The sequence below is a fragment of the Equus quagga genome, chromosome 10 (assembly GCF_021613505.1).
Source record: "Equus quagga isolate Etosha38 chromosome 10, UCLA_HA_Equagga_1.0, whole genome shotgun sequence".
NCBI classification, from domain to species: domain Eukaryota; kingdom Metazoa; phylum Chordata; class Mammalia; order Perissodactyla; family Equidae; genus Equus; species Equus quagga.
In genome coordinates, this window is record NC_060276.1 from 99,036,443 (window position 1) to 99,062,959 (window position 26,517).

General features: G+C 35.3%; 1 protein-coding gene across 1 annotated transcript in view; it reads right to left on the reverse strand.

Annotated features, from left to right (window-relative positions):
• Positions 1-2,853: 2,853 nt before the first annotated feature.
• The window catches only part of IL1RAPL1 (interleukin 1 receptor accessory protein like 1), a 603,506-nt gene continuing 579,842 nt past the window's right edge, over positions 2,854-26,517 (reverse strand). Inside the window, exons 9-11 of the mRNA XM_046672892.1 lie at positions 19,798-19,941; positions 4,022-4,192; positions 2,854-3,572 (exon numbers count right to left, since the gene is read on the reverse strand). Coding sequence (XP_046528848.1) covers positions 2,854-3,572; positions 4,022-4,192; positions 19,798-19,941 — 1,034 coding nt within the window. The remainder of the gene's footprint in view (positions 3,573-4,021; positions 4,193-19,797; positions 19,942-26,517) is intronic.

Here is a 26,517-nt window from a genome sequence, read left to right on the forward strand (position 1 = left end):
CATGTTCACACTTCCAACTGTGTTTTTACAACTGGAATATTCTTATCCCCCACGGCCCCCACCGAAAAAAAGAGAAGGATGAAACCTAAGCACTGGGGAAAATACATTTTTTTCTCTTTTTATTGTGAATTCTAACATAACTTTTGTTAAACATAGAGCACGTGAACACATGACAGATTCCTTCGTTCTCACATGGAGCTGATAGAGGAATACTTGGGAGGAATGTTTCTAAAGCCATAGATAGCTTCTTCTCCATTTATTTCATTTTTTAAAAATATGACAAAGCATTAGAGGAAAAAAACGTTTCTTAAGTTGTGAGAATATCAAATATTACCCATCAATCCCTGAATCATGCTATTCAAAGTGCTTAAATCTACACTAAAAATAGAACAAAAAATGTACTCCCAATGCAGCTAAATTAACACCTATGGATGCCTAAAATATGACTGTGGTCTGATTACTTCCTCTACATTTATTCCACACTTCCATCGTGCACTTAAAAAAATAAAAAAATAAACAACCAAAGAAATAAATCAGGCCATTGCCATGTTTACAGTTTTCTGAGCACTGGGGGAGTCTGGAATCCAGTCCAATGAGGTTCACTGCCACCAGTCCCTGACAGGTGTCCATAGTACAAAGTAAACAACGGCCATCTTGGATTCTGAAAATAACCCAATGTGCAAAGCTGACCTTAAAGTTTATGTGTCCTTGCAGCTTCAGTTCTGGTTTGTGAAAATGTGACACAGGTCCAAAGGGAGCACGAGAATAAAGAACAGATTGTAGAGAACTACCCAGGTGAGTTGTCAGGGAAATAAACATTTTTTAAGCAAATAAAAATCAATGCACACCCCAAGGCTCCTTTACCTTGCCACACAAATACTGAGACCTTTGCATTGTTACAAAATTCTTATACTCATCTCTCATACATTTGCAATTCAATCTTACCCTCCTCAATGAACTCTACTGAAATTTACACTTTTTTGTGGCCAACTCACATCTTAGTATTGTGACCAAAACTATAGAATTGTTTTCTGGTTATATGGTGGTAGGAATAAACCAAACATACAATAGTCACTACACGAGCCCACAGACGATGACCGAAATGGAAGTTCCTACAATGAATCACTAAAGTAATGTATAAGTTCTATTATCAGTGTTTTCATCACATTGTTTTTTGTTAACTAAAAGCTACTTAGGTAATATTTCCCTTTAACAATTCTGCCCCCTGCAAGTTTCTTTATGATTGATTTTGTATCATCTTCAACATGAATATGTATTAGCTGCTTATGTCATTGATTTCAAACGTAAAGCTAAATGGGAAGGGATGAACTTCCTGGGAGCATCAGCTTTGTGTTTCTGAAAGATAGAATTGTACAGTTAAAATCAAACTAATTCTTTATACAATAAAATTAATTATTTTAAACACTTTCTCATCTAATTTAAAAACTATTGTGTGTAAATAATGTGTATTTTTAAAATACTGATTTCTGTTGGTATTCATATGTTTGACCTCCTGAGTTCTTATATAAACACTTTGATATTAATAAGTGTTGCTTATGTTCACAAACTGAAACCAAACATTTGATTCTGAATGTAGCACTGAAAATTAAATACAGTGAATTAACATTTAAATACAAAGGGACCCCATAATAAGTTTCACAGATTTGTTCTGACTCTTTAGAAAATAACATTTTGTATAATACAAGGTGATAAAACATATTTGATGACACAACCTGTCCTTCCCTTTGGTTTGGAAGCCTTCAAAGTAAATTTCATTTTGACTTCTGTTGGTTCACCCTTTTGAGTTAACTTGCCTGGCATTTGCACATAATCTCATTTGCAGGAAAATTATAGAGGGAAAAGAGGAAGTAGAATATTAAACAAAAACAGCCACAAACACATTCATGCCTTTCCAGGAAGTGATCAAATATAGGGCTTGATTTTTTTGTGTTTTTTTCTTTTTTTGTTTTTTTTCTGTTTTGTTTTGTTTCTTTTGTTCTGTTGTGTGTTTATATATATATATATATATATATATTTATATAAGGGTACATCAACTCATTTAAAAAACGGAAACAACACTCTCTTCCCCATTTTCATGCCCTTGATCTTCTCTTCTTAGCACTCTGTGGTGGTCACTGTGAAGTGACTAGCACACTTTTGGGTCTGGAGTGTATTCTGACGAGCAGTGAATTAAATGTTAAGACAGTTAGACCCACCCCCACCCCTCCTCAGAGTTTACACATCATGCCGCCATTAGAAGGGTAGAGGTGGGGAATGAGGCGGGACAAGGAAGAGATTCAGGGCTCTGATTGGCGGGGCCCTCCTATGAACAAGTGTTCTTCTTATTTTTTTTTTTTCCCAAATGGCAATGCTGGCATTCGTTGCACTGCTCTCTGAAGGCCCACATGGCCCTGCTGATCCTAGGTAGAACCTAAGAGAGGATCCGGTGCTCCTTGTCCCATTGGATAGATTTGTCCAAGCACCCCAAGGAAATGTTAAAAGCAAAACAAAATCAAGAAAAGGAAATAAAACCCATTCTGAAACTAAACTAATGAAGCAAAAAAGGGTTTTCTATCTATACATAAGTCTCTTCTTTAAAAAAATGTAAATTTACAAATTCCAATGACATATAAAACAAAGTCAAAAAATGTAATGCTAAGAGACATGGTAAAACAGGAAGACACTGATGCTACAAAGAAATTGCAAAAAACATATGTACAAGACCCTGTTTTTCCTCGTGTTCTAGAGATTGTAATGCATGTTTTTAACAGCAGCAGTCGAGGATTTAGTTCCAGGCACTGGACTGCAGACTCCACTCAAGCTCCTAGGGACAGGGTGTCCCGTGCTTTTCTGTCACCAAATCACACTGGATATACTGGTCTCCCTTGGCAACAGCGGCAGGATGGCACTGTTTGTGTGGGCCTCATCTGGATTCTGCTCCCTGCTCGATTTTGTCTGTGGCCGCTGCCCATTGATGAGTGTCATAGGGATGTTACAATAGGTATGCTGATTTCCTATGGAGGTAAGAGGCAGGGTGCCGGTAGGAGGTACGTCGTACTCGTAGCTTCGGTAGTAGTGTTTCTGGCGCATTTGTGAATGGTACGTGTTGTGAAAGGTGGAACGGAGATCTGGATGGGCAGTGGCTAGAGCTGTGGAGGTGGCCGCAGCCATCGAAATGGCCGAGACAGTCTGCAGCTCCCCGAAAGGCCCCTGCTCACTAACATCTAAAGCCTGCTCATGTGTAATGGGTTCTATCCTCTTAAAAGGCATTTCATATTGTAAACGTTTCCAGAACTTAGAGTTCAACTTGTTGCATTTTGGTCCATGCCATTTAATAACTGTCAGGAGCTTGATGGTGTGCTTGAGAGCTTCCACCTCCTGGTAGTTCATAATTCCTCGTAGTTCACTGCACTCAATTAGTATCACTTTAATTTCTCCAGTCACAAGCATGTTTCGAAGTCTGGTCTCCAGCTCAAAGATGCTCCAGCCCCTTCTGACTACGTAATTTGGGGTCATGACAATAATCAGCCGCTTGCTTTGATCTACACACCTTGCCACATCTTCAATGTATGCTACAAAAGAGAACAGTGTTTATCAGAATGAGTAAATCAAATATTTTGTCTAGAAAGCCCTGGTAGGTTCTCTTTTACACATTAAATGAGAATTGTTGTTTGATAGGTAACACTTTGAGAAGATGAAAATAGCCAAGGGCCACTTTGGAGAGTATGGGCTTTGCTTCTCTCAAAGTTAGAAATATTTTTCCCAGGTACAAATCTCTCATTTGGTTTCTTTAAACGTCAAGGCTCATAAAATGAGATGCTTTACAGAATAATAGAAGTAGCTTCTCAGAGGTATCAAAAATTAAGCTTCATATGAACACATAATGACATTTCTTTCTTGAGAAACTGTCAGATACAATTTTTGAAGTAAAGAACCCAAAGTTAAAATTCTGCCTAAAAAATGATGACTACACAGAGAGACACAAGAATATGCACACTCTCAAATGAAAACGTTAACTTACTTCCAGTTGGGATTAAATCTCTATCTGGTATAAACAACTTATATCCATAATGCTTTTCAAGCATATCAGGTAGGATTTCAAGAGCAAAGCGTTCTTCTTCCCCAGTCTCCTGATTCCACTGGTCAGGATCCACTTTGGTGTATGATAAGTATGCGTCATAATCTTTATTGTCTGTCAAAAACATTACAGAGTAAAGGTGAAGTCACTACTCTACAAAGAAAACAATAGGACATGAAAACATTCACTTCTTTTTATAAACATCTCCAAATGTCCTGCTTCTGGGAGACCAAAGAAAGAAGCCTTCATTAATTTTCAGTAAGAATTCAATAATGACAAATATTCTGGAACTAATTTGGAGGTATAAGGGGTCACATTCCATTTATTGTTGTTGTTGTTGTGAAGACAGTAGGAGAAAAAATCAATGAAAAGAGCAATGAAATGTTAACTTCCAACATTTTTGATGCACAGATCATAGAGAATCTTGACTGCTTATAAAAGCCACATATTCGGATGGTATGCTCTTACTCTAAACAATCATACATTCACCTAATCCTGCTTTTGGTCATTTTACCCTGTTAAAAAAAGAGAAAGAAAACTGCACCTGTTTGACTGTGGAGGAATGACTTTTAGATTGTGTGCACTGTGCTGATTTTCTATTGGGAGAAAATAAAACCGAATTTGGAATAATTAATTTTTTATTGGGAGCCAGTTCTTGGATTTTGAAAGCTAGAATATTATTATACCAAATTATTACAAAAAACATATTGTTTTACTGATCTCCATTTATCTTACATGTAAAATATTGCCAAATTATTTTTCATCATGTTAATCAGTTTGACAATGAGAATAAAAAAGTACAATCTGAATAAATGAAACTTAGCTCTAAAATCTGATCTCTTCCCTCATTCTTCACACTTTTTACATGAGAACTCTTCAAATATTTGATGAGTGCTATTGTGCATTATCTTTATCTTAATTTTTTAACATAAGCATCCCAAATTTCTCATTTGTTGTTTCTAAGAATAAGAAGTCATGTATCTTCTGCATAGTCTCTCATTTGTCAATTTCCTCTTCTGAATGTGATATCAGGATTCATAATTCACCTCAATTCTAAATACTGTCAACATTCTGAGTTTATCCATATTAATATCCTTAGCCTCCTTTGTGCTTCCCTGATGACTGTCAGTGGATTACTTGATTATTAGATCAAGTAGAATTGAAATATCCCTAAATTTCAGAACAAAATGAACTTTGCATTTGGCATAGAAAATTTAAAACCTTTGGGGTATAAAATATCAAAGATAGAGGGACATCTTTTACTGTTGCTCGGGAGGCTTTGGGACACTCCTTTTGACTTCAGGGACACTAAAGCTCACTTCCAGACATCCATCCGTGTGTGTTCATTTTAGTAGTCTGATAATCCCTAGCTATCTAGAAGTTATTCTATGATCATAACTTGTTAGGGCAAACTCAGAAAATTGTTTACGGCACTGAAAATTAACACAGGTATATAAGAAGCTCACAACTCGGCTCTAGAATCCCTGGAAGAAAACTTTTAGCTATGAAATTTTCTTTAAACCAACTTTCAGGTAAAAAGAAAAAAAAAGGTTCAGAAAATAGTAATTATCCCAAACATGTCATATTTGGTATTTGGTATTTTCTTTATTCTTCAACCAGGATATAGCTGTACATATTACAAATAAAATTAAATTTTCACCAAAAATACTAATTATATTTGTTATAGAATATCTATGCACATGTGCCAGCTGTCTATAGTGGTACCATTTTGTTGATGTCAACACTTTAGTTGAGTCAGAAATAATAGAAAATAGCACATAATAAAGCTATTATGTAGTACCAGTTAATACTTAAATAAAAGTGTCCATTCATTATATATTCATGTGCCATTATCTATGAGATATAAAGCTTCCTTCACATTACTGGTCAGTAGTTTCCAGTCTAGTAGGAGATGTAAACAAGTCAAGTCAACAGCTCATTTCTAAGGGATAAACGTGTTGCTAAGAGTAGTATAGGGTCATGGGCCAAAGGGAGAACTCCCTAAACCAGACTGCAGATTGTAGAATTATTTCATGCATATACTATTTTCTTTCTGAGAGGTTGCTCTCTTCCAGTTTGCCACAAAAGTACTATAAAGTGTTGAAGTTTGCCCACATCTTGGATGTATAACAACTAGATTCTCATTCCTTGCCTTTTGTCTTCTCTAGGCTTAAAAATATTTGAAAACCAGATCAATCTGAATGCTGATATGAACAGAGCACTTATGACTCAGAAGAGATGTAAACAACTGGTCCACCAGCACTGGTAAGTTCCAGCTGGATATCACTTTTGCTTACATGACACTGTCTGTTTCTGGGTCCCCTGCCTCCTCCATGAACATCTTTTTTCTAACCCATAAATGCTGCCATTTCTCAAGATGTTTTCTGTGGTCTGCTTCTTTTCTCTCAGCCCATCTTCCCTCAAAAATCTCCTTTCCTCCTAAAACATCAATGATCACTTCTGTGTGGATGTCTCCCTAATTTAGATGTCCAATCTTGCTTTCTTTCTCATGAACTACCAACAGTCCCCGAATCCTACCTGTAACCTAGACCCCTTAATTTGGATGTGAGACACATGCTCACATTCAACATGCTCACAGTATAACAAGCTTCCCATCTCAAGCTCTCACCTCTTATTTCACTTTAATTTTAGTAACATAATAATCCTACTTCTTTAGTCTCCAAACTTCAGATGCATGTACCACTTACCCTTTTCATTACCAATGATCTCATAGGCATTCATTACTAAAAATCCTTTGGATTCTATTTCCATACTAGGTCAGGTCTTACTCATTTCTCAGCTGTTATAATTATATTTTAGTGGGTCTTCCCTCTCTACGTCCTTCTCCTTTTGGCCCATTCCACACAGAGTCACAAAATTTATCTTTCCAAACGTCACCACTGATTATGTTTATGGTAGCTTGAAAAATATTCATGGCTACCCATTATCAAAAGACCAGCAGCTAAATCTGCAGTTGGCTTCCTTCGAATTTGAGTCTCTGAGTTGGAGGTGATCTCTTTTTCCATGTATTATATTATTGTGCTCATATCTTATCTTCTTTCTTTGACTATAAGATCCTTGACTCAGATATGTGACTAGGACTTAGTAGATGCTCAGACATATCTGTTGATGAAGTGAATGAATAGCCTTTCATTTGGGCATCATATGATTTACATCTTACAGCCAATGTAGAGATTTTATCAAGACCTGGATCACTTCCTAGGAGAGATGGGTTTGGTAAAACACACTCCATGCTTCCTGGACTCCTCAAGGAATTACTAGGGGCTGTGGGGTCAAAGTTTAGCGAGGCTCCTTTGGAACAGTCTTGAATTATAGTTGCTCACTGTGACTCAAAGGAAGACCTTAGAGTCCCCATAAATTCCTCTGGAAAGTGACTTTCAGACTTGAGCTTGAATGACAAAAATCTGGAGGGCTTATTAAAATATAGACTGCTGGGCAAAGGTTTTCATTCAGTAGGTCTAGAATATGTCCTAAGAATTTGCATTTATAGCAAGCTCTCAGGTGATGCTGCTGCTGGTCCAGGGACCACACTTTGAGGAACTCTGCTCTACAACAGGGTACAGGCATCCAGAAGTCTCAAAGGCATGAAAGACTGCAGTCGGCTACCAGGTAATTGACCAGAGCACCACAAAACGTAAACACTGCAGCCTCAACTCATGATAAGTGGTCACTATAATTATAGGGTATGTACTCTAAATAAAATAGCTGAAGATCCACACTTTCATAAAAAAGGGGATAGATTTTTGCCTAGACTAATATATATGGTAACCATATTAAGCTTAAATGAACCCCAGGAATCTGTGCTATGGCCTCAGTCAGTTTCCTATCTCTTTATGTCATCTGGACGAATTTGTAGCATTTAAGATAATATCTCTCAGATAAAAAGGAATTGGTCACATGAGATTATCCTGGTAGTAAATGTGGCTAAAAATCCCCTTGTGAACATCTGCAGCAGCATCCTCAAATCAGTGGGATACCTGATTGATATTTAATTCCTCTCTTTCCCCCAGAGTTTATGTCAGTGCAGTAATGGGGTAGGCATTTATTTACCACCAGAAGTAAACCCCTGACTTGAAAGTAATCAGACTGAAAACACCATGCCAGATAACCATACTAAATTCAGCAATGTTTTCTGACTCGAAATCATATGGATTCTAAGGTTTCTTCCTTTTTCCTCAATTATCAGCTGAATATGAACTTTGGGTAATATCTCTTATATTGGTTTTTAAATATCTATAAGAACATATATTAGCTAATCTTAATGTGTAAGAGCTTCATGTGACTGAAGAAAATGAAAAATTGACAATTTCATAACCAGAGAAAAAACAAAATTATGCTCGGATTTTTAAAGGATAGGTTTGTGATATTTTAAATTCAACTTAAGTTTATAAACAGCTTAAAAGTAGTTAGTCATAACAGGGTAGTACAAGAGTATATTTCTTATTCTGAACTTTACTCTCTAAATTTTATTTTCTGTAATTTAAACTCTCAAGTATAATTCTGTTCACAGCAGAGATGGAAAATAGCTGGTATACACACTCGTTGTAATAATCGTAATAAACTCAATAATAGTCATCGATTTACTCTTTCCGTGACTTTCAAGAGATTCTAACTGCCACGTCCCACAAAAAATGAAAAACAGGAGTGAGGTCAGCAAGATAGTCAAATAAGACATCCCTTGCATGTATCTTCAGCCATGGTCCAGAGCCAGTCCTGTCCGCTCAGAGACTCATCCAGGGACCAGGCAGGAGCCCTCCCAGGGACCTGGTGGGAGCCACACCCATCCACACACCTGGTAATAGGCCTGCTGATTGAGGACCCAACTGTGGACCCTGAAGCAGACATTGTCTAAGCACTATCCTACTGAATAAGGTACTAGAGGAAGTCCCATCCATCCAGGGATTAGAAAGGATTCTTGCCTGCCTGAGTCCCTGGTAACAAGCCTGGCAAACATGGACCTCACCGCAGACCCAGCAACAGCCTAAAAACTGGCTCCAACCCACATGACCAATTCTGGAGGTAATCCCATTGGCTTGGAGAAAAGACAGGAGAAGAACTTTATCTGCTAAATCAGTCTGTAAAGACTAGAAGAGGTGTTTGCACCTTCAAATGCACAGACATGAGTGCAAGGGTACATCGATCAAGAAGAATAAGGCAAAGATGACATCACCAAAGGAAACTTAAAAAGCTCTAGCAACCAACCCCAAAGAAATGGAGATCTACAATTTTTCTGACAAAGAATTCAAAATAATCATCTTACAGAAACTCAATGGAATGCAGAAGAACACAGATAGACAATTTAACAAAATCAGGAAAACAATGCATGAACAAAATGTGAAGTTAATAAAGAAATAGAAATAATAACAAAGAATCAAACATAAATCCTGGAGTGGAAGAATATAATGATAGAAGTAAAAAAATCAATAGACAGCTTCAACAACAAATTTCATCATGTAGAGAAAGAATTAGAGAACTTAAAGACAGATCATTTGAAATTTGACAGAGGAACAAAAAGAAAAAAAAATGAAATAAGCCTATGTGAATTATGGGACATCATCCAGCACACTAACGTTCACATCATGGGAGTTCCAGAAAAAGAAAGAGAGAAGGGGGCAGAGAGCTTATTTCAAGAAATGATAGCTGAAAACTCCTCAAATCTTGGGAGTGAGATGGGCTTCCAGGTATGGGAAGCTGAAAGGACCCCAAGAAAGATGAAACCAAAGAAGATTACTCTGAGACACGTTATAATCAAAAGGTTAAAAGTCAAAGACAAAGAGAAAATTTTGAAAACAGCAAGATAAAAATGACTCATCACACACAAGGGAAGACCCAAAAGTCTATCAGTGGATTTCTCCACAGACATCTTGCAAGCCAGGAGAGAATGGGATGATATGCTCAAAATGATGAAAGAAAAAATTGCCAACCAAGAATACTATATTCAGAAAAACTGTCCTTCAGAAATCAGGGAGCGATAAAAAAATTCCCAGACAACCTAAAGCTAAAGGAGTTCATCACCACTAGACCTGCCTTAAATGAAATGCTGAAGAAAATTCTTCAAGTTGAAATGAAAAGACACTAAGTAACAACATGAAAACATATAAAAATATGAAACTGAATGGTAAAGGTAAACATACAGTTAAATTCAGAATACCCTAATACTGTACTGGTGATGTGTAAATCACTTTTATCTCTAGTATAGAAGTTCAAAAAAATATTAAAAATAACTATATCTACAATAATTTATTAATAGATACACAATATAAAAAGATGTAAAGTAGGACAGAAATAGCATAAAATACAGGGAAGAAAGTAAAAGTCTAGAGTTTTTGTATGCAGTTGAAGGTAAGTTGTCATCAACTTAAAATAGACTGCTATATCTATATGATGTTTTTAGTAATTTTCATGGTAACCACAAAGAAAAAACCTCTAGTAGATACACAAAAATAAAAAGAAAGGAATTAAAGCATTGTGGATAAAATCACAAAGCAAGACAGCAAGAGAGAAAGAAAGGGAACAAGGAGCTAAAAAACACTCAGAAAACAATTAACAAAATGACAATAGTAAGTCTTTATCCAAAAATAATTACTTTAAATGTAAATAGACTAAATTCTCCAATCGAAATATAAAAAGTGGTTGAATGGATAAAAAAAAATAAGATCCAATTATATGCTTCCTACAAGAGACTCATTTTAAATTTAAGGACACAAATAGGCTGAAAGTGAAAGAATGAAAAAGATATTCCATGCAAATGGTAACTAAAAGAGTGGTTATATTTATATTAGATTAAATCGATTTTCAGTGCGGGTCACAAGAGACAAAGAAGGTCACTAAATTGTGATAAAGGGCTCAATTCATCAAGAGGATCTAACAATTGTAAATTTATATGCACTCAATATCATAGAATCTAAATATTTAATGTAAATGGTAAAAAAAAACTGAAGAAAAAGTAGATAGTAATATAATAATAGTAGTGGCCTTCAATATTGGACAGACTATCAAGATAGAAAATTAATAAGAAAAGAGTGGACCTGAATAACTCTATAGACCAAATGGACCTAAAAGACGTACAGAATACCCACACAAAATTGGCAAAATACATGTTCTTCTCAAGTGCACATGAACATTCTTCAGGATAGATCATATGTTTGGCCACAAAACAAGCCTTAACAAATTTATTAAGACTGAAATCATACCAAATATCTTTTCTGACCACAATTATATGAAACTAGAAATCAATAACTGGATGAAAATGGAAAAAATTCACAAATACATGGAAACTAAACAACACATTCTTGAACGATTGATGAGTCAAAGGAGAAAGTAAAAGGGAAACCAGAAAGTATCTTGAGACAAATGAAAAAGGAAATACAACATACCAAAACTTATGGGATGCAGCAAAAGCAGTTCTAAGAGGAAAATTTATAGTGATAAATGCCTATGTTAAGAGAAAAGAATGATATTAAATAAACAATCTAACTTTATACTTCAAGAAATTAGAAAAAGATGAACAATCTAAGGCCAAAGTTAGTAGAAGAAAAGAAATAATAAAGATTAGAATTGAAATAAATGAAATAGAGACAAGAGAGATAATAGGGGAAAAAAACTTAGGGAAAAAGCTCCATGACATTGGTCTTGGCAACAATTTTTCGGACATAACATAAAAAGCACAAGGAACAAAATAAAAAATAAACAAGTAGGACTACAGTAAACTAAAAAGCACCTGCACAGCAAGAGAAACAGTCAACAAAATGAAGAGGCGACCTATGGAATGGGAGAAAATATTTGCAAATCATATATCAGATAAGGGGAAGGTTAATATCCAAAATATATAAGGAACTCATACAACTCAATAGCAAAAAGATTATTCAATTAAAATAATTCAGGACCTAAATAGACATTTTTCCAGAGAAGACATACCAATGATGGATAGGTACGTGAAAAGATGTTCAACATCACTAATCAACAGGGAAATGTAAATCAAAACTGCAATGAGCTATCATCTCATACCTTAGAATGGCTATTATTAAAAAAACAAAAGATAAGCATTGGTGAGGATGTGGAGAAAAGAAAAAACCCTTGTTCACTGTTGGTGGGAATGTAAATTAGTGAAGTCACTATGGAAAATAGAATGGAGGTTCTTCAAGAATTAAAAATAGAACTAGCATATGATCCAGCAATCCCACATCTGGGTAGATGTCTGAAGGAAATAAAATTACTATCTCTAAGAGATATCTGTACCCCAATGCTCATTGCAGCATTATTCAAAATAGCCAAGACATGGAAACAATCTAAGTGTCCATAGACAGATGACTGGATAAAGAAAATGTGGTGTACACACATACACACACACACACACACACACACACACACACATACACACAAAATGGAATATTATTCAGCCACAAAAATGAAGGAAATCCTGTATTTTGTGACAACTTGGATGGACCTTGAGGTCAGACAGAGATAGATAAATATTATATGATCTCACTTATATGTAGAATCAAAAAAGCTGAACTCATAGAAATAGAGTAGAATGGTGGTTGCCAGGGACTAGGGGGTGGGGGAAAGGGAGAGATGTTGGTCAGAGCATATAAACTTCCAGCTATAAGATGAATAAGTTCTGGGGATCTAATGTACAGCATGTTGATTATAGTTAACAATAATGTATTACATACTTGAAAGTTGCTGAGAGAGTAGATCTTAAATGTTCTTACTACAAAAATAATAGTAGTCATGTGAGGTGATGGATGGGTAAAATAACCTTATTGTGATAATTATTTCTCAATATATACATGTATCAAATCATCATGTTGTACATCCTAAACTTACACAATTTTATATGTCAATTATATCTTAATAAAGCTGGGTGGAAAAATGAAAAACAAAAAAAAACCCAAGATCCAATCAACTAGTTGTTTTGTTACTTGAAGTCAAACAACTGGTCTAGAAGAACCTTCTCCTTCAATTGACTGAATTAACTACTATATTTTAATTTAAAAATACATTTGAGTAGGGGAAAAGAAGTTTGGACTCTGTAGAGTTAAGAAATAAAAATATGAATTTAAAATATTTTTAAGGAATGTTGATGAGGGGGGAAAATATGGAACTGTGTATCAGGAATGAAAAATGATAAATATTTTTCTCTTTGACATATGAGGGGATATTAGTCAATGTTCTTTAGAAGTATTGAGAAGCCAAAGGATCCATGGATTTTTTTAGAACAACATAACTTTTAAGAAAATGTAGACTGAAGACTCCCTTTTCAAGATGAAAGTGGTGATTATATTGGATCTGGGCTAGGAAAAGATTTACTGTCAATATAAATGGCTTGAGATTGACGTTCAGGTCTTTGGGAGTTTTTAACCTTTAAATACCTATTGAATAGTTGTCAGATGTTATTGGCAGCTGACCATTTATTTTTTATTATTCTCAAATATTTATGTCACATACGTGAGAGTGACTAGTGACAGAGGCCATCATTCAGCAAATGGGTTACCAAAATGAGACTGGAGGAGGACTTGATGAATTGTGCATTTCACCTTAAAAGGTGATTTTCTACGTTTGCATGTGGCATATTAGCACAGAAACACATGATCATTAAAAAATTAGCATTGATATAATTTGAATAAATGTTTTTTAAAAATTTAAGCCACATTTCTTTCTTGTGTCTCAGATTTGCCTTCATATATTTCCTCACATTTCCAAGATATAATTTTTCAATAAAAAACTCTGTAGAAATAGATGATATACCTTTGAATAAATAAACATTAGGTATATAATCTTAATATATAGGTTTTATGATTATTGATGTGATTTTTTAAATAAATTTCACTTTTTATTTCAATTTTGTCATGGCAACACTTGGCAATTGGTATTCTAAAATAAAGCTGCTTGAGGGGCTGGCCTCATGGCCTGGTGGTTAAGTTTGGCGTGCTCCACTTCCACAGCCCGGGTTCGGTTCCCAGGCATAGACCTACACTACTCATCGGTGCTATGCTGTGGCAGCAACCCACATACAAAATACAGGAAGATTGGCACAGATGTTAGCCCAGGGCGAATCTTCCTCAAGCAAAAAGAGGAAGCTTGGCAACAGATGTTAGCTCAAGGCAAACCTTCCTCAGCAAAAAATAATAATAATAATAATAAAGCTGCTTAAGTTTTACACTTTGAAATTTTTACAATATTGTTGTAGTTTACATGTTTTGTTATTTGGTACTTTTCTGGTCTATTTAAATCAATAAAGTCTCAAACACCAAAATGTGGCACTAATTAAAACATACATGGTGTGATATAGTGAAGAAAAAATCAGCAGCTAAACTCAAATCTTGACTGCCATTAATTTTTATTTTACTCATTTAAGACTATGTTTCCTGATCTATAGAATAGCACCTTCTTAAAGAAGAGGTCTAGAATTAAATGAGCCCCTACCATGCAGCAAAATGCCTGGTCCAAAGGAGGCATTTAATAGATATTAATTTCCTTCCCTCACATTCTTAAGAGGTCAGTGGACAGCATAGATGTTTGAGATCTTAAGAGGGTAAGAATTAGCAAAGTGGTATAAGGAGCACAGGATTTGGGATAAGAAGGCTTGATTCTTACCACTTAACAGCTTATGACTAGGCAAGTTGTATACCAAAATCAACTACAGGTCTCTCCTTCTGGAATTCAAAAACATGTTCCAGATTGTTCATGTGCATGCAAATTATCTAATCACCACCACCAAAAAAACCCTCCAAAACAAAACCAAAAACAAGTTCTATAGGGTTTCTAAATGATTTACAGAAGTACTGTGTTTCACTGATGGACACGAGGACAATAATTCCTGAAAATCTTAATAGTCAATAACCTTGTAATTGAAGGAGAAAGAAAAATAAATTCTATGACCTAAGATTGCATACATACCAATTTGTTTCATATGCCTGAAATGGAGCAGATGTTCACATTTTCCAAAGGTGGGGGTTGGAGATTATAAAACTTTGCTCTAACTCATTTTTTTCCAATACCTGTAATAGATCTTAAAGTAGAACCAGAGATCTCTTTCTTCATTTTTAAAATAGGAATCGTATTAGCAATTATAGTGTTCTTATAAGCTTGCTCTGCCATCATTATGAGTTAGCTTGCCCCTCATACCCTATAGTCAGAGCGATGAAAACAAAACAGTTTGCACTCTGAGAAAAACAAACATACACTCACCCTGTCTAGCCCTAGATCCTCCCCGCAAAATGAAGCCTTAAGCCTATTCCCATAAGTTACTCCCTAAAGAAAACTTATGCAGTACCTTACCGACATCTACCAATATGATAATCATGTAAGAGAGCTGCTGTTTGCTGTTTTCTCCTATTAATAGATCACCTATAACTTTACGACCTTGTTTTTCTTTAAATATCTGTCATATTTTTTATTTGAAGAGCCAGTTCTAAAATGTAGACATCTTTGCAAAATTTTGGAAGTAACAATTCTTTTCATCATGACTTTGTCTTTGGGCCTTCCTTTCACAGAAAGAAATAAATGAGATAAGGAATCTTGAATCCACAATGCTCTACAAGTAGTAAGCATTCACTAGTAAGCGCTCATTACTCAAAGTGAAAAGGGCTATAATAATGATGTGTCTGAAGTGCCATTTTAGTAAAGAGTAAGGAGAAAATAACTAGACCTTGGGATTACGAGAGAAATTTTTGTAAGTTAAGGGGAAAATATGAACTGTGTATGAGCGAGAGAAAGAGAGAAAAAGAGAGAAGGGAGGGAGGAGAGACAAGAAGGAAGAAGGAATGACTATCTTTACACAAGCTTTTAGACAAAAGGGGACAGGAAACCCCAGGCAGAGGCATGGAGGAGCAAAGGAGTCTGATGTTGTTCCGATAACGGTATTTTCTTTGTAACTATTCCAGCAAAGATGATGGGACAGTGTGTCAGTATAAGTTCTGCTCTAGAGACAGTAGGGTGCCTTCATCAGGATGGCCAGCTAGCATTTAATTAGAATAAAGCAACACTCCAGAGGCAGCCACTACAAGTACTTCAACCATCTTTATTTCTGATCAAAAGTAGATGCTTCAGTAATTAGCACCACGGATGTTAGACATCAAGTTTCATAGTGGCTTTTTACTAAGTATAATGGATCTTGGAAATGGACCCTCCATGGTGAAATCGATGCTATTCAAGATATATGGATTACTTCACATAATTTAGAGATGAATCCCACTCCTACAAGTATCTAGTGGGGCCAGTGGCCTGCCCCCTAAGGGAAACTGTTCCAAGTTTGATTCCAAAACAGGCCTGTGTTTTGATAAAGAATATTCTTAGATGTCATTAGATGGTTAGCTTAATACTGCCACTGGAATATTGTCACCTTTGCCTCAGGGAAAACTTTGTTGTAAAGTTTTTGGGGAACATACACACACACACATTCATATGACAGAGAACTGGAACTTCTTCAAGTTTATAGGATGGGTTACATCCTTGTTTGTTAATAAGTGTATATGAAATAGAATTTGTCCAAGTTTTCTTTCATTATACTATGGAATCAAGGTGGGGGAGTTAACCTTCTCCTACCCCTAACCATTATAGTTACCTCATTTACCCAAAAAGACCTGAGAATCATGCAGGACTGCATTGTCTTAGGTTAGTTCTCAACAGCTGTGTTTGTCCAAAGGCCAGCATCTCATTCCAACTAGAACTCTGCATAGTCAGATTCCACGGGCGTGGCAAGGCTGCAAATGTAAGTTGGGCCCTTTGACAGCAAGTGCTTTCTTAGCTAAGAAGCCTGGACTTGCTCTGGAAGGTAACACAGAGGTATGCTGTTTTTCAGAGAATCACAGTAAATTTGTACTTAGAAAGAGAAGTCTGGCTCATTATGGAGGATAAAATGGAGGAATAGAGAATGAGGCCAAGAAGCTGGTGTAGGGGGCTCGAATGAGGCAATTGCAATTAAGAGTGAGGAAAAAGTCTATTTTCAAGAGGTACAATTAACTGATCATGATGAGTAATTGGAAGTGGCAGGTGAGAAGAAAGTGAAGCAAAGGAGGTAGCGGATGTTACAAAGAATTGAGATGGAAAATGGAGGATGACATGGAATGAGTGTAGGAGGTGAGGGATTTAAAAGCTGGGTTTGGGACCTATAACAGTGGAAATAACCAATATGTTACTAGAAAAAATGATACTAAAACAAGAGAACTTGGAGAAGGACTTTTAGATTTAGGAGTTATTTGTGCATAAATGCAATTGAAGATAGGGTTGTAAATATGATCCAAAAAGGTGAGTGTTGCAGAATTAGAAGAGAAGTGCTAAGACCTGAGTCCAGGGAAAACAATAAAATGTAAGGTTATGCAACAGAGGAGTGATGTGAAAAAACCAAGAGAGCAAAGCATCAATATGTTCTATCTTGGAAAAATAGAACGCTTCTGATATAGAACCAATATAGTTGGGTAATGCCGATTGTAATGACTTGAAAGGAACTGGGTAAATATGTCCCTGATGCCAAATACTCCATCTCCCACTCTGATATGATGGCTGAAATTCTTGGGATTTGGAGTCCTTTAGACCTGGTTTTAAATTATGTCTTTCTAGTTGTGTGATTCTCTGAGTATCAATAACGTAATCAACAAAGCATTTGTCATTTAATAAATATTCAATAAATGGCTAATGAATCTGTTATCATATCACAAATAGTAACACATTATTTCAAAATATTCGCTAAACTTTCTTTCCCTGTTCTTCTTCACACTCTGTCTTTCCTTACCTCTAAGAATATTTTATGTATTCCCCTTTCAGGGGAGGTATGTGGTGGCCAAGAATAAAGAAGACATTGCTCAGCTTTGACTTCCAAAGTACATTTTTTTTAAAGCCAAGTCAAGAACATGGGGCCTCTTCTTAACAGTTCTCTCTTCTTTCGAAGAAGAAAGGCCTTGTGGAAGAGTTAAGAATGGGGATTTTATGACGTCAGTGAAATTTTCCAGCACTGGAAGAGTAGATAATTATCCAACTATGATAGCACGTGGAAGGATCTAAGGGGATGTGACTAAGCTGCAGAGGCATCTAAACCATGTTCTACTATTCAGAACACGTCAAATTGGGTAAAATCATATCATTCATAACACAAAATAAACATTCAAAATAGGGTTAACAGATAAAGTGAGACCTGTTTATGTAATCTGCTTTTGCAAATATCTTCTACTGTGCTCATTGTGCAAACAACAGCAGATCTTTAGAGTATACTGAACATATAAATTTTTAAAAGGTAAAAAATAATAGAGACTCAGTGTTCAATAAAATAAAGGCTTTGAAAAGAGACCTATTTTCAAGTCCCATCTTGGCCACTTATAGTAATACTTGCGTTATCTTCTTCCATAAGTTATTTAACCTCTGGGAGCCTCAATTGCCTTATCAGTAAAATGGAGATTATAACATTGATCTCAGAATTTTTTGAGGCTTATTAACAAGAATGATTTTAAGAATGCCTGGCACTTTGCTTGGCACTCTTTCAACGATAGCTCTGACATTGGCTATTTTCTCACATTTCTTTGAAGCAGTAGCAAAAAATTTTAATAATTTGTATCAACAGGCAGGAAAGTTAGAAACAAAGAACAAATAGGCAAGTAAGCACTTAAAAGTTAAAAAAAAAGTTGCTGCAGCACAAACTTCACCCTAACGAGAAGAGAAGAAAGGTTAAACAGAGAGGAGTGTTAAGGATGCTAAACAAACTGCTCCTCTTCACATAAGTCTGACAACCTACAGTTCTACTTGTGGATTTATTCCAGAGGACCCTGGAAATGTGGTAACATGGGCAACTGCTTCATTTTTCTTTCTACTATTTAATGCAAACTGACAGTCAATGAAAAAAATTAGTTTATAAATATGCTCGAGAAACCTTTACCATCTGCACCATTCATTGTCAGTTTACATATGCTTCCTATATTGCACATTTATCTTATGTATGAATAACTTTCAAATGACCAAAAAAGGAAAAAAACTTAAGTCCTTTAATGGGTGGTTTAGGGAACTCAATTTTAAGGACCTCAAGTTCCTCTTAAATTGTACACATATTCATGACTGACCAGAGACAAATAATAATCAAAATTTCTATGAAAATATTATTTACTTGTCCAATTGGAGTAAAAATATTATTCATTATTATGAAAACAATGTACTTGTGCACTTTCCTATCTATTGGTCCACACTTGGAGTAAAAATTAGCCTGTCTAAATATAGCTAAATAAACAGGATTGAAAAGACTGTGGGATGAATTCTAAAATACTTGGTACGGTTTATTATAACTGATCAGTCTACACTAGGAACAAATTGAGATTCATTTCAAACTACTGGGCCAGGGAACACAATTAAAAGAGACACTCCTTACCTATAGGAAAGTAAAGCTGGGCTTTCAGTACTGATTACAAGGTAAGAGAAAATGAACACTCTGATAGCATTGCAATCAGTGTTTGTAATTCACAAGTGCTGTTTGGAATACGAATGTTAAAAAGGTAGGTGCTGCTTTACAATTTTTAGAGAAAAATACCTATTGCCTCCAAAGCATCACACATATAGTTCCATATAAAAGATAGATTTACAAACTGAACATTGAAAGATTATAAGATCTGCTGCCATTGGTTATACAGGTAACTTTTCTTTCCCGTCAATAAAACAAAGGCAGGAAGCAAATAAGAATATTCAGAAAGTACATTAAAAGAGGGAACTTATCTTACCCCCATCCAGCTCTTCAGCCCCAAAATGATTCCTGTAGAAGAGCATGATTTCTATCTTGTAACACTTGTAGATGGTCACCAAACAAACAAGCAGCAAAAGGATAGCACCAAGCCCTCCAGCAAGTTCAACTGTGTACATTAGCTCTAGAAAAGAAAATCGCAGGAGGGAATTATACCATATTCATATACAAAATCATAAATTTAACTTGATTTCACAGTTTTGTGGATGAGACCAGATGTGGGTAATGGATTAACACAACCTTTCGCTTTCTTCATGAGAATTTGACCTTTTGATAACTTTTTAGCTCTGTTTCCTTGGTAACCAGATAAGGTGGTATGTGATAACTATGTTGCTAAGCAACATTGCTTATGGTAAAAGTGAACCTATGTTGGTAGATTGCATTTGGACTGAAAGAATTATAAACACCTGATTGGAAACTATAATTTTGGGCTTGCCTGAGTGCAGCAACTCTTATTTATAAATATATCCCTTGTGGGAATCCTGCAAGTTATGCTTATTGGATTGATAAAGAAATATTGGTTCCTGTGGATATGAAGCTTTTAAGCTAGGATGGCTTTTGCACTCACCCATTGTGAATCTTGATCCTTCTCACCTGAGCTGTCACCTGGGGGTTGGGGCAGAGGGAAGGTGACGGGTCAAACTGCGCAGTTCCTGAGGGGAAGTATGCCTGAAGAGCATAGAAGGTTGAGTGGACTACCTGGTGAATGCTGTCCGCTGGCTTCTGCCAAGAACCATGACTCCTGTCCTATAGGTTTCTGAACAGAGTGGTGCCAATGTGGCCTACCACAGTCTTGGAGGCTAAATGCTTACTTGGGCTTAAGAAATAGGCTCCCTAGCGGATGTCACAGCAGAATATGTTGGTATTATTTTCCTTTCACTTAGCTACTCTAAATTATTTTTCTTTTTCTTTGTTTCCCTTTCACTAGGCATGTTACTACATTCTATCCAAAGGAGGAATTTTCTTGCCACTCACTGTATACAAGTTCTCTTTTTCCTATTGAATGTCTATATTACATGAAAAAATTATCAAGCTATTTTGGGGATAAAATATTTGCTTCTATTTTCTCCTTTAGAGCTCATGGACATTGTAACAAAATCAAGGTTATCGGTATTTAAACATTAAGCCAGAATGCACAGATTTTGAAACTCACTTTAACTAAGTGCTTGTGTATACATGTTGTCCTTGATCATCATAGTCCAAACACTGTTATTGGTGGGGAGCTATTGTTCCCTGCAGTTGACAACTACCTCGAAAAGTACTAGTTTCCTTAATCACCATTAAAGATGAATATTCTTGAAATTATGGCTCTAAAATAATGGTATTTTTGATTCCGTAATTTGAAATCCACCAATGGGTTAGCTAATTTTATAACATAGTCAACGTAGGCTTAGACTGAGAACTTTAAAATAATCTGTGGTTTTGCCATGACAATTACTCTTCTGTTACAAGATCACTCCTGAGATCTTGCAAAGAAGGTGAAATCATCATGGGTACAATGTAGTACCAGTGATAAATAATCTGAAAAGCGTGGCTATCATTTTCTCACAAGGACATTTTGTGTTTGTGTGTGTTTGCATGTGATGTCCCTTTTCCTGTGATAATTACAGAAAGGAACTCAGCCATATTTCTCATTATCTAGCCCTTCATTTCTAATTCAACAGTTTAATAAAAAACACATATAACTACTGTTTAATCAAGTGTATTTTTCTGCTCTTATTAAAATTAAATGGGAAATAGAAGAAAATCTTATTAAAAGTGATTGGACTTTATGAATTTAAGAAAGAAAAATAAAGTGAGTTATTAAATCTTTTAGAGTCTAAGTAAATTAATATGAATTGTGAAGTATTGAAAAGAACCTCCAGGAAATTTTTATATGTTGTATTTACAAATATCAGACAGCTTTATCTGCTGACTCTTATGAGGGACTATACAAGATAGCACTACAAAACTACCAGGAACAAAATATAAAATTCTCTTCAGTGTAATGTTTTTCCACTACTTTGTGAGCAGAAAGGATAAGGGGGTAGATAATTCTGTGGGGTGCCGTGAGTCTCGTTCTCTCATGGTATGAGTTATACTCCACCACGCTTAGAAGCCTGCATAAAACTCTAACTTATGCCCAGAGGCTAATTTATACACCAGAAAAACCTCATTTAAATTATACTGGATATGATGGGAGAGATGAGCATTTGGACTATGGTTTCTTTGAAGATTCATTCTGTTTTCTAATTTAATGCATTAAACACTTGGTATTCATCATTCTAAAATTTCTTGTGTGAGAAAAGAAATGGAAAAATAATGAAGAATGCTTAACTCACACTCTCAAACATTGCTAGTGGAAGTGTCCAACAGTACTACTATATTAGAAAATTTAGGGTAGTTTCTAATAAAGTTAAATATGAATCTACTGTATGGCTAACAATTACACTCCTAAGTGTTCACCCAAAGGAAACATAAGCAGATGTCCACATGGAGGCTTGTACAAGAATATTTAGTCTTAGTCATAGTAGCCACAACTGGAAACAACCCAAATGTTCATTAACAGGAGATAATGAATAAGCTGTTGTGTGTCCATATGATAGAATATATTCGGCAGTAAAAAGAATCAACTACTGACACATGAGTGAATCTCACAAAATTATGTTAGGTGAAGGAAGCTAGACAAAGTAATACTGTCTGTATAATTCTATTTAAAGGAAGTCCAAGATCAGGCCAAAATAAAACATAGTGATAGAAATTGCAAAATAGATGCTTTGGGGATGGGTGACAGGAAAATTTAGTGGAAGGGGACAAGAGGGAATTTTCTGGGGTAAAAGAAATGTTATGTATTTTTTCAGGTGTGGATACACGAGTATATCATTTGTCGAAACTCATTGAGCTGAACACTTAAGATCTATGCATTTTACATTATGATAATCATACTCCAATTTTTAAAAAAAATTTGATTTTTTAAAAAACAGCCATTATAAGTTTTAACTCAAGGCCTATGTGGGGAGAAGCTATAAAGAAAGCTGGGAGGCAGGACAACTGCTCTGCTGTAGAAAACTTCCCAGGCGTGTAATGGTTCTTCTATGTTACCCCAAGCACACTCTTCGCTTCTGGAGGCATGGCACCGGGCCTGGGCATCCAGCATGCCTTACACGCCCCTACCTAGTTGAATAGCTTTTGAAACAATCAAAAACTGTGCCAGAAACGTAATCTTATTAAATCAATAAGGAGGATTCTCATTTTCTTCAGATAGTATTTAAATACTGGTCTTTATACACATTTTTTTAACTTTTAAAAATTGAATATGTATAAATTAGAGAAAAATTATATGAAAGTAAGTCATTATTTTTTCAAAAGTAATTGCTCAAATGTGAATTTTTCCCATTGCTAGATGACATGAGTCACTCAAAAAATTATATATACTACCTTGAATACACTATTTACTAGGCCAATCAATCATATCGTCTGAAATGTAATGAGAAAAAGAGAGCAGGGTTGATGTAGCTTAGCAATTACAGAAATGATCTTGCGTCACATGAATACCTCCTTTAAGATACAAACATATGAAAAGTTATATATACGTAGAATATGAGCAATAAGCAAGAAGAAGTCTTCTGAGCCATATGATAGTCATTTACTAATAATAGGGACACCAAAAACTGGTCCGAAGAAACAGCATTTATAAGGAGCTAACATCCTGGGATCCTGAGAGTATCTCAGCTTTTCCCCAGATACTTCTGGAGTATTACATGCGGAAGCATGGTGTTCTTAGAATGTCTTGGAAGTCAGAAAAGAAATGTATCTTTCCCCACACTACACACACCAATGCCTTCTCTTCAGTTACTACATTATTTTTATGCAAGAATAATTTACATGCCTTCATATTATAAATGTGTACAGGTTAAAAATTTCTCCATTTGATTTGTTATTCACATTGGTTTATACAGCATGTGTAAACTCTCCCAAAGAAAACAGGGTATTAGATTTAGTTTCCACATTCTTTTGCTCCAAGCTGGATACATTCATTAATATGAGTGCTACCCATTATTACTTACACATTGGGTCAGGACAAAATTACTAGGGGTTAAATTCTGTTACAGTTCAAAGAAATGATTTGGGCCCACTGCTGTATTTTATCTTTACATTACAATGTGAATGGCATTTTCTCTCTGAAATGGGATCTGCTTTTCAGCTCAAGTTCAAGTTGCCTGGAGTGGCAGCATTTAAAAAGCAAAAAGATTCCATTTCAGCACACTTCAACATCAGAGGATGGAAAGAGAAAGTGCAGACCTTTTAAAATCTGTTTAGCCTTTATGTTATTTTGTTAAAATGACAGACTCTGTCCCCTTTAAGAAACTGAGACCGAATATTGAAAATTGTAAAGCAAAATCGCTAGGCAAAACCTAAGGGAAACTGGTATTTGGTTAAACACAACAAATGAACAAGTGCCAAAGAGTTACATTTAAGGGCACCAGCAGTCATTTAGTTACAGACAATTAACAATAGTCCTTGGAAAGCTTCAGTATGGGCTAAGGGAAAATACATTGATTATTGCTGCAGTAGTAGACTGCTTTTGGAATAAATTGCTTCAATTTAAAACTAGATTTGCTACAAGCATTTTGAGCAATGACTACAATTTTTTCTTATCAAGACAGTTGGACCAAGTAACACTTTAAAAGAAACAGCTAATTAAAATAAAGCACATGCCATCTCTTAGTATATTCGATTACATTGAAAATAATAAATGCATTTGGTTTACACTCATCTTGCTGCAATTACCTAGTGTATTTTGGGATCCTATTTTTTTTTATTGGCCTGTACCTGGTACTGTTTGCAAACTTTTTCTGCTAGATATCTTTGAAGAGGGAAAGGTGTTAACAAAGTTAAATCAAAGTTTATATGTGTTTTTGAACTCCTCTCTTGGACTTTTCATTTTGTCTCTCTCTCTATTTATATATATAATCTCGTTTAAAGTATAACTGAAGATTTTAGGTGGCTTATTCTTATAGAGTTCATCCTAAAATTGCCTCATTCATTATGTAAAGTCCTTTGAAATGCTCTGCCCTGATTTATATGCAGTAAAATGCAAGTTTGTGGGGGAAATGCATGATAGACAATATAATGATCCCAGTTTATTCATTAGCCTCACCAAGTATATTTCTTCTTTCTTATTGTGTTATAAAGAGCTAAACTTTATAAGGATTTATCCATCCACATAAATTCATATGCATATTTATTTCTCTGGAGCAGTATAACTTATTTGTTCCTGGCAGGAGGATAATTATGCTCAGCCTACAAAGATATTCAATTCAATTCTACAATACATCAACGCAATTTAGAAGCAGTTATAATTTTTTTTTGGTAACACATTAAGAAGCTGAATTGCTATTCACATAATAGCAAGAAAATGTTTTGGGAGAGTATAAACTAGTATGTAAAGATAGCAGTTTTGCTCTTGCAAAAGTGCTTTTCGGAACAAGGCAGAGTATACCAAAATAATAATAATAACAATAATAATAATAATAATAATAATAATAATAATAAGGAAAATGGTCTCTGAATGTAGCAGCTTGATCTGTGCCACCAACCACTGGGGCAAAAGATTACCTTCACAGTAGTTTATTTTGCCATTTTGGAAAGAGGTTTTCATCCAAAGTATCAAATTAATTTTAACTTACTTCCAATCAGAATGCAAATATGGTTGTTGGCTAAGACCCATCATTAGAGCCTACTTAGACTAAGCTCCCACAAGCCCTTGGAACTGAATGAAATGAAAAATAAAATAAAAGACTAGAAGAAAAAAATGGACCATTCTCTATACAGTTTGCTACAGCCTACCATTGGAATGTGCTTTTCCTCTTCCCAACCAGACAGGAAGGGTGTTAAGTTTTGTTTTGCTTTTTTCCTATTAAGTAGAGAATACTCATAAGTGGTATGTGTTAAAGGACAAGTTAAAGTGAATAATGACAGCAATTGAATAAAACATGAATCCATGAGTACATATCAATTATAAACAAATTAATAAAAAGGAAAGCTCTCCTTAGAGAAGAATGCCAATTGGTAAATGTAGAAGGAATGATAAAGTCAGAAATCACTATTTTTCTGCCATCCTGATAATAATTGATTCAGGCAAGAATTATCAACAGAAGCTAAAATTATTGAATGAAAGATTGATGAGGCAGGATATTCACACTGTCTTAAAGTAACTCCCCACTGATTATTTATTCATGATTAAAGGAAAAATGGATATCATCTTAAGGAAGTGACCAAAATTAACATCACTAGTAATGGGGCAAACTGACATCATTTACCTCCTGATGTGATGCATTAAAAAAGCACAATATCATTTATGCAGTATCCCAGCCACGAATAGGTAAATATCCAAAAAAGGAGGAAACATCAGGCAAATTCAAACTGAGGGACATTCTATAAAAAATAAAATCTTCTACTCTTCAAAAATGTCAATGCCTTGAAAGACAAAGACAGGCTGAGGAACCATGCCAGATTAAAAGACACTAAAAAGTATTGACAACTAAATGCAATGTGTAATCCTGGATGGGAAATATGGTATAAAGGATATTATTGGGACAATCTTTGAAATGTGAATATAGACTATATATTAGATAACTGTATTCTATCATTTTCAATTTTCCTGAATTTGATGACTATACTCTGGTTTTGTAAGGAAATATCCTTGTTTTTAGGAGAT